Raw genomic sequence first — 16,029 nt, forward strand, 5'->3', positions numbered from 1 at the left:
GCCTGAGACCAGGAGGTTATACGGTAACTGAGATGATAAAAGAATCATAGCATGCATGAATACATTTGCTGCATGGAAAGATAAAAAGTGTCTTTATGATTTTAAAATTGAACAAATTTGCTTTGGCTGTTTTGTATCTTTTTAATGTGGCTGTCAAAGGATAAATGAGAGTCTAGAACCAGACCCATGTATTTAATTTCTTTAATTTGTGTAATTTCACCATTTATTAAGATAAGCTTTATTGATCTCACAATGGAGAAATTCACTCATTGTAAGAGGCACTTTGGACCGCCTTGCTGCTGTGCTATACTAATAAACTTCACTTGACTAACCTATGTAAGAAAATACCCCGCCACAATTAAGTCATGTATTAAGTTATATTAACAAGTTTTTGATTTGGGTTCACGAGGCCTGATTACTGCCAAGACTGTCAGGAAATTATATGAAAAGAAAAGAAGGGGCCTGGCAACATGAGGTAGGCAAGTTTAAAGTATCTGAAAAAGCAACAGCCATCTGTTTGTGAGTCTGAGGTCAAGAGCACTTGGGTTACACAACAAGAAAATTATCCAAAACCACACCAGCAAATCTGACGGGCTCAAGTAAAAACTAAAAAAAAAAAAAAAGAGAATGATGGCTTTGGAATAGCCTATAATAAATGAAATCCTTATTTGAAAACTGCTTTTTGTATTTATTCAGACAATCTTTGTCTGACATAAACATTTGACAATCTGAAATATGCAGGAGTGCCAAAAAGCAAAAATCAGAATATGAGGGTCCCCATTTAGCATAATATGATTTAAAGGATCCAATGTGCTACACAGTTTATAACATTTTATTTAGTTTAATACACATACTCTTGTAAATGTTCAGCAGAAACAAGGATGGGAGAAAAGCAGCAAACTTTATTTTTTATTCACATTCAGAAAAATTCACAAGTTATAAACAACAAAATTCAGTGAAGTAAAATCGACAAACGTTAAAAGAAAGTCCCAGAACAGCAACAGTGTCAACATCTTATTGAATTTAAAACCAAATAGCCCAGTGCAGTGTATCATGGGACCCTCCTAGAAATCCTCTGGAAATCTCTTGAAATGTTGACCCAAACGTTAGCAAATGTTGAACTGGACAGGCTTTAGTGCTTTAGAAAATTTCAGCTGCTAAAACTTAGCAAAATGTTCAGGCTCTCATCTTCTGGGCCAGTCTCTGTGAAAAGAAGGAGATAGAAATTAAAATGATCCAATGCACTTTCAGGTCTGGTATTCAGAAACCTGATTTAGATTTAAGGGTAAACATCCTCTGATGTTAATCCATCCTCAGATAGTCTCTGTTCACTAGTTAGTTTTTAAATGCAATTATTTGCACTTTAATTTATGTGAAGGAAGCTGAAAAACACATTTTTTATTGTAAAAAAAAAAAAAGAAGTGACAATCAAGCATCATCATGTATCCTTCCACTCACTACTTAATTTTGTTCTATCCCATAAAACCATCTGACACCACCTTTGACATTATAACCCATAAACATAGAAACGCTCCTTGTTTGGGGTTAATCTAAATAACTAGAGCAAGGGTGTCAAACTTATTTCTATATGGGGCCAATTTGGCGCCATGAAGTCTTTAAAAGGGCCGGTTGCACATATATAGATGAGACTTTTCATTACATAATTTCATTCCAGTTCACATAGAAATATAAAAAAGGCACAGTAACATAAAAGTAGCGCCTCAGGCCCAGTTTATCTGCAAAAAAAGTTGATATTGGCTACACTTACAGCACTGCAAAAACGGAACTAAAAATAAGTTACATTTTCTTGAAATGAATGCATTTGTCCCTGATTTGAGCAGGTAAATAAGATTATCTGCCAATGGAAAGAGTATTTTTACACCTAAAATAAGATAATTGGATATAATGCACTTGAAATAAGTTGATGGAGATGAGTTGTTCCTATTTTAAGTGCAAAAATCTTATTGCATTTTCAAATGATCTTATTTACCTGCTCAAATAAAGTACAAATACACTAATTTCAAGAAAAAAATACTTATTTTTGTTCTGTTTTTGCAGTGAGGAGGCACAGTTTTAGCCACTTTATACACTTTAAAAGGGATATATGCCTCTACCTTATGACATGATATGCCTTTTTTTTTTGGCTCTTGAGGGCCGCATAATTTACCTTGACGGGCCGGATTCGGCCCGCGCGCCTTCAGTTTGACACCTGTGAACTAGAGAGACGCCGGATACTATGAAGGCGTTTTGTCGTACAGGTTACAGGTGCGGCTACTTACACATGGATATATTTAGAGGCTGATCCACCGACCCCCCCAGCTGCTGCAAGGCAGCGCTGAGTTCAGCCTTCAGCTCTGAGTAGTTTGGTTCCTCGTCGTACTGCAGAGCCATCACTGCTGTCAGGAAGCTCTGAAATGCCCCTAGACAATAAAACGCAGATATTAAACCACCACAGCTGGAGCCGGTTACAGAAAAAAACACCTTTTAACTCACCTGGAACTTTTCTCTTCCCAAAGCAGAAGCTCAGCAGGGCTTTCACATCATCCACATACCTGCCAGGAAACAGATTTTTAATTGTTTTTTTGTTTTTTTATGTTTCTTGGTCTTAACTAAACGGGTGAACGTTTCGACGGGGATTACCTCCGCTTCTGGGTGGCCACCTGCTCCGGCTGAGCGAGGTCGAGCCACGGCAGCGTTCCCGTGTGCCACATGAGCATGCAGTAACCCAGAGACTGCAGGTCACTGCGACGGGACGGGGCTGAAAAACAGCGACGATCACATTTTTACCTTTCATCCGCACAAATCAAACGCAGCGCGCCTCGGCTGCAGGAACCGGCCCTGTTTTGTGGCTGCTGCGTTAAAGAGGCTGCACAACGCCGCGATCGCATTAACAAGAGAAAAATCCCGTCTACGTGGTTCTGTTCTGCCAAACGGCCAGATGGAGAGTGGGCGCAGAGCTGGAGGAAGGAAAAATAGATCCGGCAATGTTGGATTAATACTCCAGTGCGCCAAAAGAAAGAAAGTCTCTACCTGGATTTAACTAAACAAACCAGCATCTGACTGGAAGAACATAAGAGATTTATCAAGTTTCAGGTGAATACAAGTTATTTTAAGCCCAACAGCTTCAGCAGATAAACAGTCCTGAGAGATTTTTGTGCAGGAGACTTTCCTATCATCCTGTCCTGCATCCAACTTTTGGCTGGACAAGAAAATGTCGACTTGGGCCCAAAATACATAAATTAATATTCAATAACCATAGATTATCAGAAAAATATAAATGTATTGCTGTAATAAATCAAATATCAGCGTGAAGCTTTTTCTTCCTGACGTTTTTTCTGGTTTATGGAAGAAAAAAAAACAACCCAAAGTGTCCAATATGAGACCAGCACAAACAGAAAGAAAGGTTGTGATAAAAAGTTGGATTTTTAAAGCTCCACACAAGTCAGTGACATAAAGTGGTGGCACTTTAAAACAGGAGACAATGAGCCTGTCACCAAGAATAATGTATTTATTTGACCAATCGACATCCCAGAAGCCCAGTGTGTAAAGCGGGACAGACACGTTTCCAGATTCATTTGGAAGGAAGCAGAACTTGGAGTAAAATTCAAAATCCTCCAACTAGAGAAAGAGAGCTGACCCTCGCTAATATTAAATCATACTTTTCAGTGGCTCAGTCAAGATTTTTCATATTTATTGGTGTTCTTCAGAATACCAAACTAATTGCAAACATACAGAACCTAATTATAGCACGTATCAACCACAGAAGAGACACAGGTGATAATACTCAACCTCTAGCAGTAAAAATCATTGCTCCCTTTACATTGACGATCTGCTGGAGTATTTGACATAAATATAAAATACAAATTTTAATTTTTTTTCTGCTTTCTCCATACTTCAAGACGTTTCCAGACCACTGAGGGAGCATAAAGACAAAAACGCACACCTGCTCCGTTGTGTGCGTCCAGGCTGATGAGCTCTATGGCGCCCTCGTGTGGCATTCGGCTGTTTTCGCGGTACTCCACGTGTTGGCCTCCTGGGCAGTACCTGACGGCATGGCAGTATCCCACCAGATACACCTACCAGCAACCAGGAAGACACACACACACACACACACACACACACACACACACACACACACACACACACACACACACACACACACACACACACACACACACACACACACACACACACACACAGGTCAGCATGGCCACAGTCCAGCTACTGGAGGCTGACAAGTTGATCCTGAGCAACAAAACAACACTTCTGAGAAACTCCCTGAGATGTGAAATGAAAAAAAGAAAAAAGAAATGAAAAAAAAAAATATTATAAATATAATATATTATAAATATATATAAAATATATAAAAAATAAGAAACTTGTCAGGATTTCAGTACACACGGCTAGGAATATTGGAAAAACTCAACATTTTGTAGCAAAATAAATTTCTCTGACTGCTAAGGGAAATGTGTCAGAATTACTAAAATCTTCCAGAGAAAAATGTATAAACCTAAACAGACTTTTGTTTCACAATTAACAGAAACGACATAAATAAGGAACAAAAAAAAATGCTTAAATCTCCTAAGGCTGCGCAACAGATGACAAATAAATCTGGTTATCTGCTGTTTTTGAAAAGGGATGACGCTTTCTTTCACCTGTGATCTCTGTCCAGCCTTGATGTAGACGTTCTCTGCGTTAATGTCGGCATGAACGTACTCGTTTGAATGGATGAACTCCAGCACGTCCAGCTAAAAGCCAGCAGACGCGTTACGTTATTTTGCTTCACTGATTAGACGTCGGCCGCTTCCACCCGACGGAGCCGTACTCACTAATCGACAGGCGAGCTGAAGAACCGCCTCCTCAGAGAGAAGCCCGTTTCCTTCCTCCATGACGGACTGCAGGGAGGAGCCCATGTTGGGGAAAACCAGGAACCTGCAGCGCAGAAGGGAAGGATTGGGGCGATTCAGTGTGAGACTCTGGGACAGAAAGGGGGAACCGTCACGCTGAAACCACACCTGTAGGAGTCTGCATGAAGACCAAAACCAACGCAGTTAGGAATCCCCAGGAAATCCATCTTGTTCTGCTTGATCCACTTTTCCACTACAGACACAACAAGTCTTAGAGGCAAGATTATCACACATCTCCATTATCCACAGCAGCGGTGTCAAACTCATTTCTACACTGACCCACTTTGGCATCATGAGGTCACGAAAAGGGCCGGTTGCACGTATATAGATGATACCTTTGATTTCATAATTTCATTTCAATTCACCTAGATATAAAAAAAATGCTCCGTAATATAAAAGTAACACCCTTAGGCCCAGTTTATCTGCAAAAAAGTTGATATTGGGGTGAGTTACACTTTAAACTCTCATCATTCTGCATCAATTTTTCTCTTTTTGGACATTTCTGGGTTGTTTTAATGTGTTGTGGCAGGATGCTGTTACTACCACTGAGCTACGTAATACACGGGAGTGCTGATTTTGCTGAAAAACTGAAGTCACTGGCCGCCATCTTGCTACTCCCTACTCTCACAGAGTCCCATAGAATTTGGTTGCAACAACAAGCAGTTTTCTGGCTGTGTGAAAACGTTTCACAGGTAATTCTACAGTCAGTGGATGTACTAACACTATCAACTACTAGGAAATTAGGTGCTGAAATATTTTACATGTTATTCATATTAAATATATATATATGTATATATAAGTATGTGTATATGTATATATGTATATATATGTATACACATATGTAAATATATGTTTTTGTACATTGTTATTTATATATTTAGAAATGTTAAACATATATATTTAAATGAATAAAATGCAAAATATTTCAGCACATGACTTTCTCAGTACTTGATATTTTTAGAACATAACATAAAAGTATATGGTATTTGACATTTTAAAAGTCTTAAGCCCCCCCCCTGAACATGAGAAAATCCTCGTTATTCGATGCTGTAGCGCACATATTCCCTAGTTACTGGGGGGAAATAGGGAGTACCAATATGGCGGCTGGTGGCTTCAAAGCGACTCGTTCTAACAGACGGTGATTAGCACTCCAGTGTATTATATAGCTCAGTGGTTACTACACATTAAAAAAAAACAACAACAACATTCGCTACAGGAGGCACAGTTTTAGCCACTTTATACAATTTAAAAGGATATATGTCTCTATTTTATGACATGAAATGCCTTTTTTGGCTCTTGAGGGTCGGCTAAATAGCCTTGATGGGCCGGATTCGGCCCCCGGGCCTTGAGTGTGACACAAATGGTTCTGTCACCTTTAAATGGACTGATGGATGCTGCTGCCAGCTCGGTCTAAGGCTAATCAGTCACAATGCTTCTGTAAAACTATCCTGTCAGACAATACATCTGCAATCAACTGAGAATAAACTCCCACCAGATGCAGATTTAGCAGCTCGCTGCAGGAAGTTCTGCTCAGTGAAGATTTTCCCATCTTTAGCTCCCTGAAATTGAGAAAACATGTTTGATTAAACGGATTCTGCTCTTAAAATGAACTCCATTAAACACAGAGGGGAAAAAGAAACATGACTGAGAATTAAGCATCACTAGTTTCACTATTTAAACCTCAGTTTAAACAGGCTTGCACTGACCAGTTTGAGGACGTGATCGGCTTCTTTTGACCTGGGTTGAGCGACTGAGAAGGACAGAGAGAAATATTAGAAAATGTCGTTGATATCAAGCTCTGTTTCATGTCAGGTCCAAAATAAACTGCAGATTGAAAAGGCCAGACAACATCTGCCACTGAAGAACAGCACAAACTGCTATAATTAAGTTTAACAGCAGCAACAATAAAAACAGCTTAACACAACATTTAACTATTAATGCTGAAAGTACTGGCAGGATGTGATGAGAAAGACCAGACACTTATATAAATGTTTCAGCTTTCCTGTTTCAGTTTCATTTAAACCAGCAACAGTTTTGCTATAAAAAATACAGCAAAGTTTCCTATAAAAGTTACACATAAAAAAGCAAGAAATTAAATGGATCAACTAAAATAACTAAAACTGTGAATTTCCATCCCTTTGATGCAGTTCTGATCAGTCTGGAGTAACTGAAACTGGTTTTAAAAGCTGAAAAAAAGAACTTTTTTCAAATGTGGTTGTTTCCTCAGAGAACATACCCTTAATTAAAATTGTCCAAGGTAAGAATCTTGAGCAAATAACCAGCTACGATTAGCTGGGATTAATTATTCATGTGGAGCTTTCTTTTAAAGTTCACCGTAAAAGGTATATAGCCACAATATAAGCCTATAAATAAAAGACCAAAAACTGTTTGATCATGATAATATAAGGTTATATACACCAAGCGTCCATCCTGATAATGTATTGATAGTCTTTTTTGAGCTGGATGCCAAAGCTTGAATTTAGATTTCTGATAGCGGCAGCTCGGCGTGATCGAAGACCGACAGGAATTAATTCAATAAACCTATCTGACAGCAGCTCTAAGAGCCTCGTATCAAAACATCACAGAGAAATTAATTTCCCATTCATTAACGCAAACAGGGACACAGCATCAAGGTAAGAACCAGTCGATCGATCTATTTATAATGTGGTTTTTACTTCAGACTGTAGAGGCTAAGAAGACCGTTGCTATTACTATGATCACAGCATAAAGCAGAACATTTACTCATATTTTTCCTTTAATCTCACCTTCATAAAGGAGGTCTGTCGGGCTCTGACCAATCAGCTTCACCAGTTTCCACTTCTTCCCCGTCTTGTCCGTCAGCTCCTCGCCTTCCTGCAGCGGCTCCAGTAAGGAGGCATGCTTCGCCTTCTTGGCTTTGCTCCCCCCTCCTGTCAATGCATATACATACATACATTATATATATTTATATAAAATAAACAAACTATTGGAAGCTATTGTTAAAGAGAAAAACAAATTAGCATAATTGAGCATCTTGCAGTCTTTGTAAACTGGGTAAATGGCAGACGAAGCAAACAAAAGCAGACTTTTTATGGATCAAGTACAAATAAAATCTAATGCACAAGAAGAAGCAAGATTAGGAACTTCTCCCTCAATAAATGGTTCTTCTTACTTTTTCATTAGTTAGACAGAAAACACCAGGAGTGCCACGGAAAATGAAAACAGTTAAACCCAACCTTAAGAAAATAAAGAGATTTTCCAAAACAAGAAAATAAAACCAAAAGTCATGTTTAAAACTAGAGCATGCCTACCTTCTGTATTTCTTTCATTTAGGTGTCCTTCATCTATTTTCCTATATTCTAATCTTTACTCCATCCTTTCCTTGTAATCTTATAATTTCAGAATCAAACGTTAAGCACAGAAAGCAGCGTTTCTCTTTAAAGGAGCAACACACCACCCGACAGCTTCTTCTCTGGTTACCACTGTTTATTTCCACCAAGCCTGATGTCTGCGTTCCTCTTTGGAGAGCGCAAAGCAGAAATAATGCAGGAGGAAATAGTGCTACGCATCGGGTTTAACCACTGAGCTATATTATACACTGGAGTGCTAATCGCCCGCTGTTAGAACGAGTCGCTTTGAAGCCACCAGCCGCCATATTGGTACTCCCTATTTTCCCCAGTAACTAGGGAATATGTGCGCTACAGCATCGAATAACGAGGATTTTCTCATGTTTAGGGGGGGCTTAAGACTTTTAAAATGTCAAATGCCATATACTTTTATGTTATGTTCTAAAACTATCAAGTATTGAGAAAGTCATGCTCATTTATAAATATATAAATGACAATATACAAAAACATATATTTACATATATGTATACATATACACATACATATATATATTTAATATGAATAACATGTAAAATATTTCAGCACCTAATTTCCTAGTAGTTGATAGTGTTAGTACATCCTCTGACTGTAGAATTACCTATGAAACGTTTTCACACAGCCAGAAAACTGCTTGTTGTTGCAACCAAATCCTATGGGATTCTGTGAGAGCAGGGAGTAGCAAGATGGCGGCCAGTGACTTCAGTTTTTCGGCAAAATCAGCACTCCAGTGTATTATATAGCTCAGTGGGTTTAACTGATGACAGCAGTATGGGGGTGAATCAGTGACTGGTGCGGCTCACCCTTCAGAGGAGACTTGGAGGACACGGGCCGCTCCACCTTTAATGCTTCTGTTGCTTTATCACAGGGGATCTTTCCCTCTTCTGCCTCCTTCTTGGTGGGGCTCGACAGCTTGGCCTTCCCCCTCACTGCACAGATGAATGAAATCTGTAGTTTTAATGAACCATCAGCATCACTGCACAACCATCTGCACTTTTTACACAATTCTACAGATCTGTAGATTACGCGTCTACCGACACACAAAAATAGTTTTCGGTTGTTGTCCAGAGGTTTGCTTTTTTTCCCACCCTCTTCTTCCAGGACTGCCCTGTATTGAGACCATAGCATCTCCCATCGACTCCAACCAGCTTACCATCACCACAGCATGATGCTGCCACCACCAAGGTTCACCGTGGGGATTTTCTGTTAGTTTTCCACGTTTTTTTCACATAGTCCATGCAGGCCAAAAAGTTAACGTTTTGTCTCATCTGACCAGCAGACCTTCCACGGGTCTGCTAGGTCCTCCTACATGACTTGTGGCAAACTGTTCTTTTCCCCGTCCGAGCCGTGGATCTCTGGTCACTCCAGAGCTACTATAGACCAGGGGTCTGCAACCTGTGGCTCTTTGGACCTTCCACAGTGGCTCTTAATAACTTTGGCTACAAATAATACTTTTATTGTGGTAATTAAATGTAATAATGATAATAAATACAGGTTTTAGCAGTTTTTTTTTCTTGGAATAATTGCTATTAATTTTCACAACAGAATGATGGTGTAAGTACCAGTAATATTTAATTTTAAATCAATATTTTTTTCATTATGTTGGAAACTATGATTTATTTTACATCCTTCATCCACAAATGTCAACGTCCCATCCATCATCTTTTTTTAAACCTCAAAATAGACATAAAAGGGCGTTTCTTTAACAATGACAACATATTTCCTACAGCAGATCTTTATCTAAAATTATAACTTGTCCTTTTTCAAAAGGCCAGGCAACATTTGGGGCTCTGAACGAGTTTATTTCAAGTGGACTGAAGGTTGCAGGCCGCTGCTATAAACCAACCAATTCTTTAATGTTCTCCATAACTCTATCCCTGACCCATGTGCAGTGTTCCTTGGTTGTCATGATGCTGTATGTGCTCATCGGTTCTCCAACCAACCTCTGAGATCTTCAGGGGTTAGTTGGGTAATTAAAGAGGGCTTAACAACCTGCTACATCGCACGCGTCCAATTCATATTAGGAACACTAAAACTTTCCTTTCCCTTTTAAACTCTTTGTTCTGGTCTGTTACATAAATCTCAACAAATACATTAGAGTTTGCGGTTGTAATTAGGGGTGTGCAAAAAAAATCGTCATGATGATGCATCGTGATTCAAATTTTCACGATCTACTGCATCGATTCTTGATGCCAAGTATCGATTATTAATTTTAAGAAATTAATAAATAAAATTGCATGAATGGTTGGCGAACATCAGCCAAAAACAAGTGGAATACAGCTTCATTGGTTTAAAGGACCACTGAGGCCATGTAAACGACACTGATTATCCTTATTTTGTTATTTTAAGTTTTATAAATCCTAAGCACTTTTTGTCAGTGTGTCCAGTAATAGTAATATTTGTTTTCATGGCAATACCTCCAAAAGTCGTTTCAATAAATACAAATATGTATGAATTCAGTTTCTTTCAGTTATGTATCAATTGAAGACACTATCCAGATCATACACAGCCAGTCAGCCACTGGTAATGGCTGTTATTTTTTTCTAACAGTGTTCAGTGAAAATATCACAATGCATCGCGATACATCGCAATAATTCAGGTATCGTGATGCATCGTCATAGAATCGGATCGTGGCATGTGAATCGTGATTCAATCGAATCGTGACTTCTTTGGCAATACCCACCCCTTGTTGTAATGGGAAAAATTATGAAAATGTTTAAGAGGTATGAATACTGTTAGAATGTACGCTAAGCGTATAATTAACCAAATAAATACATTAAGCAGATTGTTTTTCCGCTCACCTGGTCGGGGAGATTTTACAGCAGATGGTGATGAAGCCTCGGAGGTTGGCTTTATCTCCAGGTTAGCCCTGACCGTGTGAGAGATGGGAGAGGTGGGAGATGTTTGACTCCCAACACTCATAGCTGTTGATGGAAAGCAGGGAGGGTCAATATCAGCACCGAAAGCTTTCATTTTGCCCTCCCCTCCCCCTCCGGGTTAGAAGGTGCTGCTGATGAAGCACTTTTCAATTTTCCAGCCCTTTCTTACCTTCTCTTCTCAATTTGATTTACCTTCAGTCGTGTCAGGAGATGATGAAGGAGACGCACCCTGGATGTTGAATTTAACGTTTTTCTGCAGCTGCAGGGTGTTACGGGTGTTTCGCAGAGCAGGGCGAGGTGAAATAGGAGATTTACCGTCCTTGGCTGGAGAATGAAAAATATTTAGGACCCTAAAAACACTCACAGACACACAGACTAGTGTAGAAAAACGCTTTTAGCTCACTGGGCACTTTTGCAGCAGGGCTTGTGTTAATTACGGCTGTTGTTGCCTCGTCCTTTAAGGGGGCAGCTGAACTCCCAACCCCTGGTTCGTCAGCGCTGCAGGGAAGTTTCTCTCCGCACGATGGACAAAATCTGAAGTCAGGCTGCAGCTTCGTCCCGCACTGGGGGCAAAAATGGAACGGCATCCTGGTAGAGCGAACACAAGCATCAGATATGACCCTTCACTGATAAACCAAAAAATAAATAAAAAACAATGCAGCAGTTATTGAATGAAACACGGTGTTTTGTTGCAAGAATACCAAAATACATTTAAGCCCTTTTGGCTATGTTTATCTTTTTCTTCTGATATTCAAAAATCCTTAAAAAAAAAAATTCCAAACAGAAAAGTACATTTTTCAGTACAAGCTTTGATTTCTAATTTGACAACAAAAAAGGCAGAAATCCCAAACCAAGCATTTCCCCTTTTAGGCACTTAGAAATCGTTTTGGTCTTAAGTTTATAGCATTTGAATTATTGTTATTCTAAGGAGTGAAATGATTATAGCATTTTTGTCTAATCCCCAAAATGATACGGTATATATTTACACCCCCACCAATATTTGGAGCACTTGTTCTTGAGTAAGTTGAGGAGAAGCCACACACTTACGGAAAAAACAAGTTTCTGAAACTCTGACCGCGCTTCTGTCTCCAAGTTTCAACTTTATAGCTGTTGCCCCTTCATGAAGTGAAGGACTTCAATATTTTTCTCCTTTTTTACTCTAGAAATTTTTTAGCACAAAGCTGAAATTGGCCTCTGTTGAAGCTTCTGATTCAGGAAACAGTGAAAGGGCTATTCCCCCTCATTTACACTACCTTCAGCACCTTTAATCTGCTCTAGTTGTATTTAATGTAAATTAATCTAAAGTACAAATTCTTAAACTCATCAAACCTGGACTAGATTATTCTACACTTATAGCAGAATTCCTAAAATCCAGTTTTTGCCTCTAATTGTCAGATTATAATAGGTACTTTATAATCTACAACAATATACTGTAATTTGATGATTATAAAAACTTCTTTTGGGTCAATAGTTTTGTTTAATCACTTATTAGGTATCAACTAATATTAATATTAAAAAAAAATTGTTCCAGTGCAGGGTATAACTTCTTTTATATATATATATATATATATATATATATATATATATATATATATATATATATATATATATATATATATATATATATATATATATATATATATATATATGTATATATATATATATATATATTTTTTTTTGCCTAATGTGGCTTTCTTAGAGCCAAAGAGAACCCAACAGATTTACTTTCACAAGTGGAGCATTACTGCTTTCGCCATACTGCTCCTCTTGATATATTTGCAAAAAAAACTTTGCTGGATATTATTTTGGAATTATTTCAAATTCAATGGACAAAGAAACAGAAAGGTAAAAGAGAAAGAAAAAGAAGAGAAAAAAGATGAGGCAAAATGTTAAAAGGGAGAAAAAATGCCAAAAATAGACAAAAAAAGAGATAACAAGATAACAATCCCTAGGGTCTGCTTCTATACCTGCAAAAAATGATATATAGAAAGAACAGCAAAACCAACAGAAAAAGTATCATATGTACAAACAACCACCTATGATGAAATCAATGAAAAATATGCAGTATTATTACTGACAGACAAAGGGAACTATAGGGTTTATCTGTGAGTGAATCTGTAAGCATCTGTATCCAAGCACCTGTGGGTGTTTGTGAGAGCTTATGTAAGGTTTATGGGAGTGCTTATTGAAGTTTGTGGTGTTGAATTTACCAGCCTTATCACCCCCCCATGGAACTTATGTTCCAAGGAGGGTTGCAGTCGGACATGTTGGCGTATCAAGTCTGAAATGTTTCCAAATAGCAGACTTGCCTCGGTCTGGCACTTACTCTATGTGCTCTACGTAACCACCATTGCAAACATAGAAGTGACTAGATTGCCATAACTGAATTACTGTGTATGATATTAATAAAAAAAGAAATAAATAAATGACTGGATCGGAATGCTGGAACCAATTATCCGATATCCGATCCAGCTAATTAATCAATATCGACGCTAGGGGAGATCAGAGCCCCAGATGTATGAAAGGGCCTCAGAGCGCAGGAGCCCAAGAAGAATTAACACAGGGATAGCTGCCTCCAGAGAAGAGCAGAAGAGGTCCCCCATTATCATTAGACACAGATAGGACTATTATTGCTGTTCGTATTTCATAGACCCACAAGCATTTTAAAAACATGGCAGTGTGGACCAAATCAATAAAAAAATACCTTTTAATAAAATAAAATAAAAACTTAAATATTGAGATGTGCATATTGCAAATAATTTTGTGCAAAGCCTAAACAGCTTCAGCCAGGGTGTTTTTGTCTTACTTTTTGGCAAAACTTTTCGTGAGACTTTAAATAAAGATTTCACAGAACCTTTCAAACCCACAATCTGGGTTTGAAAGGTTCTGCTATCATTGCAGAATAACTTAACCCAGGTTTAAAGAGTTTACGTATTGTAGTTTTTAAACTAGCGCAGATTATGGCTACTCAATCAACGCGGTGAAGAATGAGGGTGAATTTCCCTTTAACCGTTTTTCACAATCGGAAGATGCACCCGGAAGCCAACTTCAGCTTCGTTCTGTCAGCTAGCTCAAACATTCAAATAGACAAAGCAATAGAGCGGTCTGTAAATTCAACTCACTGCCGGGTTTAGCCTCTGACATTTTATAGCACATTACGGTTGACTAAACGTGCCTCATGACACTTAGAAAAACATTTTAGATACCTTTAAATAAAAACTCCACCGCTCTGCGCAGGTTCCCTTGAAATTCTTCTTCTCGTGATAAAAATGTATGCAATTTGGATGGTGGGCTTGATATGGCGCCCCCTGCAGGGCTGACCTGGAAATGCAGCCAAACTGCTCTCGTTTCACAACCTCCTCCCGTGTTCGTTTCAACTAAACCTCATGATGTTCTCACTCAGGGAACATTGTACTCGATTATCTATTCACTGTAATTCGTATATTGTCACTTAATGTTGCTATAGATCTTTTTAATGAACATCAGCTCTTCTAAACCTTACACGTTTTTAACTTGTTTTTGACAAATAAAACAATAGTGTTTAGGCCGAAACAAGTATTCCTTATAGATGTTATTTCCATATCCACAATAGGAGCACTACGCATTCTATTCCAAATCGGAACATTTTATCCAATTTGTTATGCCTCTCGAAAGAAAGTCATGAAAGGAAATATTTTTATATTAAAAAAAAGTCAGCAGTTTCCTTTACAAAGTCTGTCACTGTAAAACCCAAAAACATTTGAAAATATATTTTCTTTGTGAAAGGTTACTGACAACAGCTTTGCATCTGTTTAGACCAACTTCTATGGCTCCTTTGCATTATTTGTGTTTTGACTCAAAAACAGCATGTTTTTTTGCACAATCAAATTATGTACATACAAATGGTTTTTAAAACTACTCACCTGTACACTGTGACTTTCTCCTGCATTGTTTACATTTCAATTGTTTTACTTTTAAATCACTGCTGCACCTTAAACTGTATTTTAAATCTACTGTAATTTACAAGCTGTATTCTTGCACAAATGCCCTTTGCACAATCAATTCTGCACATACAAATTGTTTTAAAAATACTCACCTGAACACTGTGACTTCTCCTGCATTGTCTACATTTAAATTGTTTACTTTTAAATCACTGCTGCACCTTATACTGTAATTTAATTTTACTGCTATTTACAAGCTCTTTGCAACGAAATTTCATTCTGTACGCACTCTGTGCATACAAAATGACAAATAAAGTTGTCTAAGTCTAATGTTTTACGTCACACCAGTTTATCTCCTGGACTTAATTCTGCACAGCTTGAGGTAACTAAACCTCTCTAAATGTTTTGATGTATTCAAACTGTCTGCAGATCTGGGTTGTGATAGGAATAACACCATAGAATGAGAAATATATATCCATATATAACCTCTAGTTCTCCTTCTCTACGTTTTTATTATGCATTCTGTCTTTCTCTCGTTCTCTGTGTTGTGTTTATAATGATGCACGGGAAACAGGATGAGTAAAACAAGTTTATTTTTATCTGTATTAAAATGAAAAACACAAAAGAATCAGGTTTAAGGTTCTTCACGGGAACAGCACCTTATGAGAAGTAATATTTTCTATTAGTTGGCTAGCCGACACATTCCCTCGTGTAACACAGCCAATAGTTTCCTCAAATACATAATTTATAATACATAAACATCCTAGTTAATCTTTAACAATAACATCGAATGGTAAAACATCCATTCTACTAGAGCCTCCCCTAAGTGAACCTACCTCGTGCTCATCACTCAAGGACGCAGCCGCCGGACACTCGTTGACAACTGGCAACGAGTGTCCACCACACTTATCACCGCCAACTACCAGTAGGGGGTGCTGTTTCTTCGCATTATACCTGAACC

General features: G+C 38.2%; 1 protein-coding gene across 2 annotated transcripts; it reads right to left on the reverse strand.

Annotated features, from left to right (window-relative positions):
* Nucleotides 1-816: 816 nt before the first annotated feature.
* vrk3 (VRK serine/threonine kinase 3) lies at nt 817-14,421 on the reverse strand. Of its 2 annotated transcripts, XM_021307793.2 has the most exons (16): nt 14,355-14,421; nt 11,552-11,736; nt 11,341-11,472; nt 11,071-11,193; nt 9,073-9,198; nt 7,673-7,816; nt 6,614-6,657; nt 6,400-6,466; nt 5,016-5,100; nt 4,830-4,932; nt 4,656-4,748; nt 3,944-4,076; nt 2,641-2,758; nt 2,494-2,552; nt 2,280-2,420; nt 817-1,203 (listed from the first exon to the last, which is right to left on the reverse strand). In XM_021307793.2, coding segments are annotated over exons 2-16 (1,554 nt in total). In that variant the 5' UTR covers nt 11,736; nt 14,355-14,421; the 3' UTR covers nt 817-1,201. The 2 variants fall into 2 exon arrangements, with proteins under 2 accessions (XP_021163468.2, XP_021163469.2); XM_021307794.2 differs by lacking the exon at nt 9,073-9,198.
* Between the last annotated feature and the right edge of the window lie 1,608 nt (nt 14,422-16,029).

The sequence above is a fragment of the Fundulus heteroclitus genome, chromosome 4 (genome assembly GCF_011125445.2).
Source record: "Fundulus heteroclitus isolate FHET01 chromosome 4, MU-UCD_Fhet_4.1, whole genome shotgun sequence".
Taxonomy (NCBI): Eukaryota; Metazoa; Chordata; class Actinopteri; order Cyprinodontiformes; family Fundulidae; genus Fundulus; species Fundulus heteroclitus.

What these genes read in the sequence shown, in the direction of transcription:
- vrk3 (XM_021307793.2), bottom strand. Translation starts at nt 11,735, where the DNA reads ATGCCGTTCCATTTTTGCCCCCAGTGCGGGACGAAGCTGCAGCCTGAC. An exon ending in CTTCATGCAGACTCCTACAG is followed by an intron (nt 4,933 to 5,015) that starts GTGTGGTTTCAG and finishes TCTGCGCTGCAG; the next exon opens with GTTCCTGGTTTTCCCCAACA. An exon ending in GTGGCCACCCAGAAGCGGAG is followed by an intron (nt 2,553 to 2,640) that starts GTAATCCCCGTC and finishes GTTTCCTGGCAG; the next exon opens with GTATGTGGATGATGTGAAAG.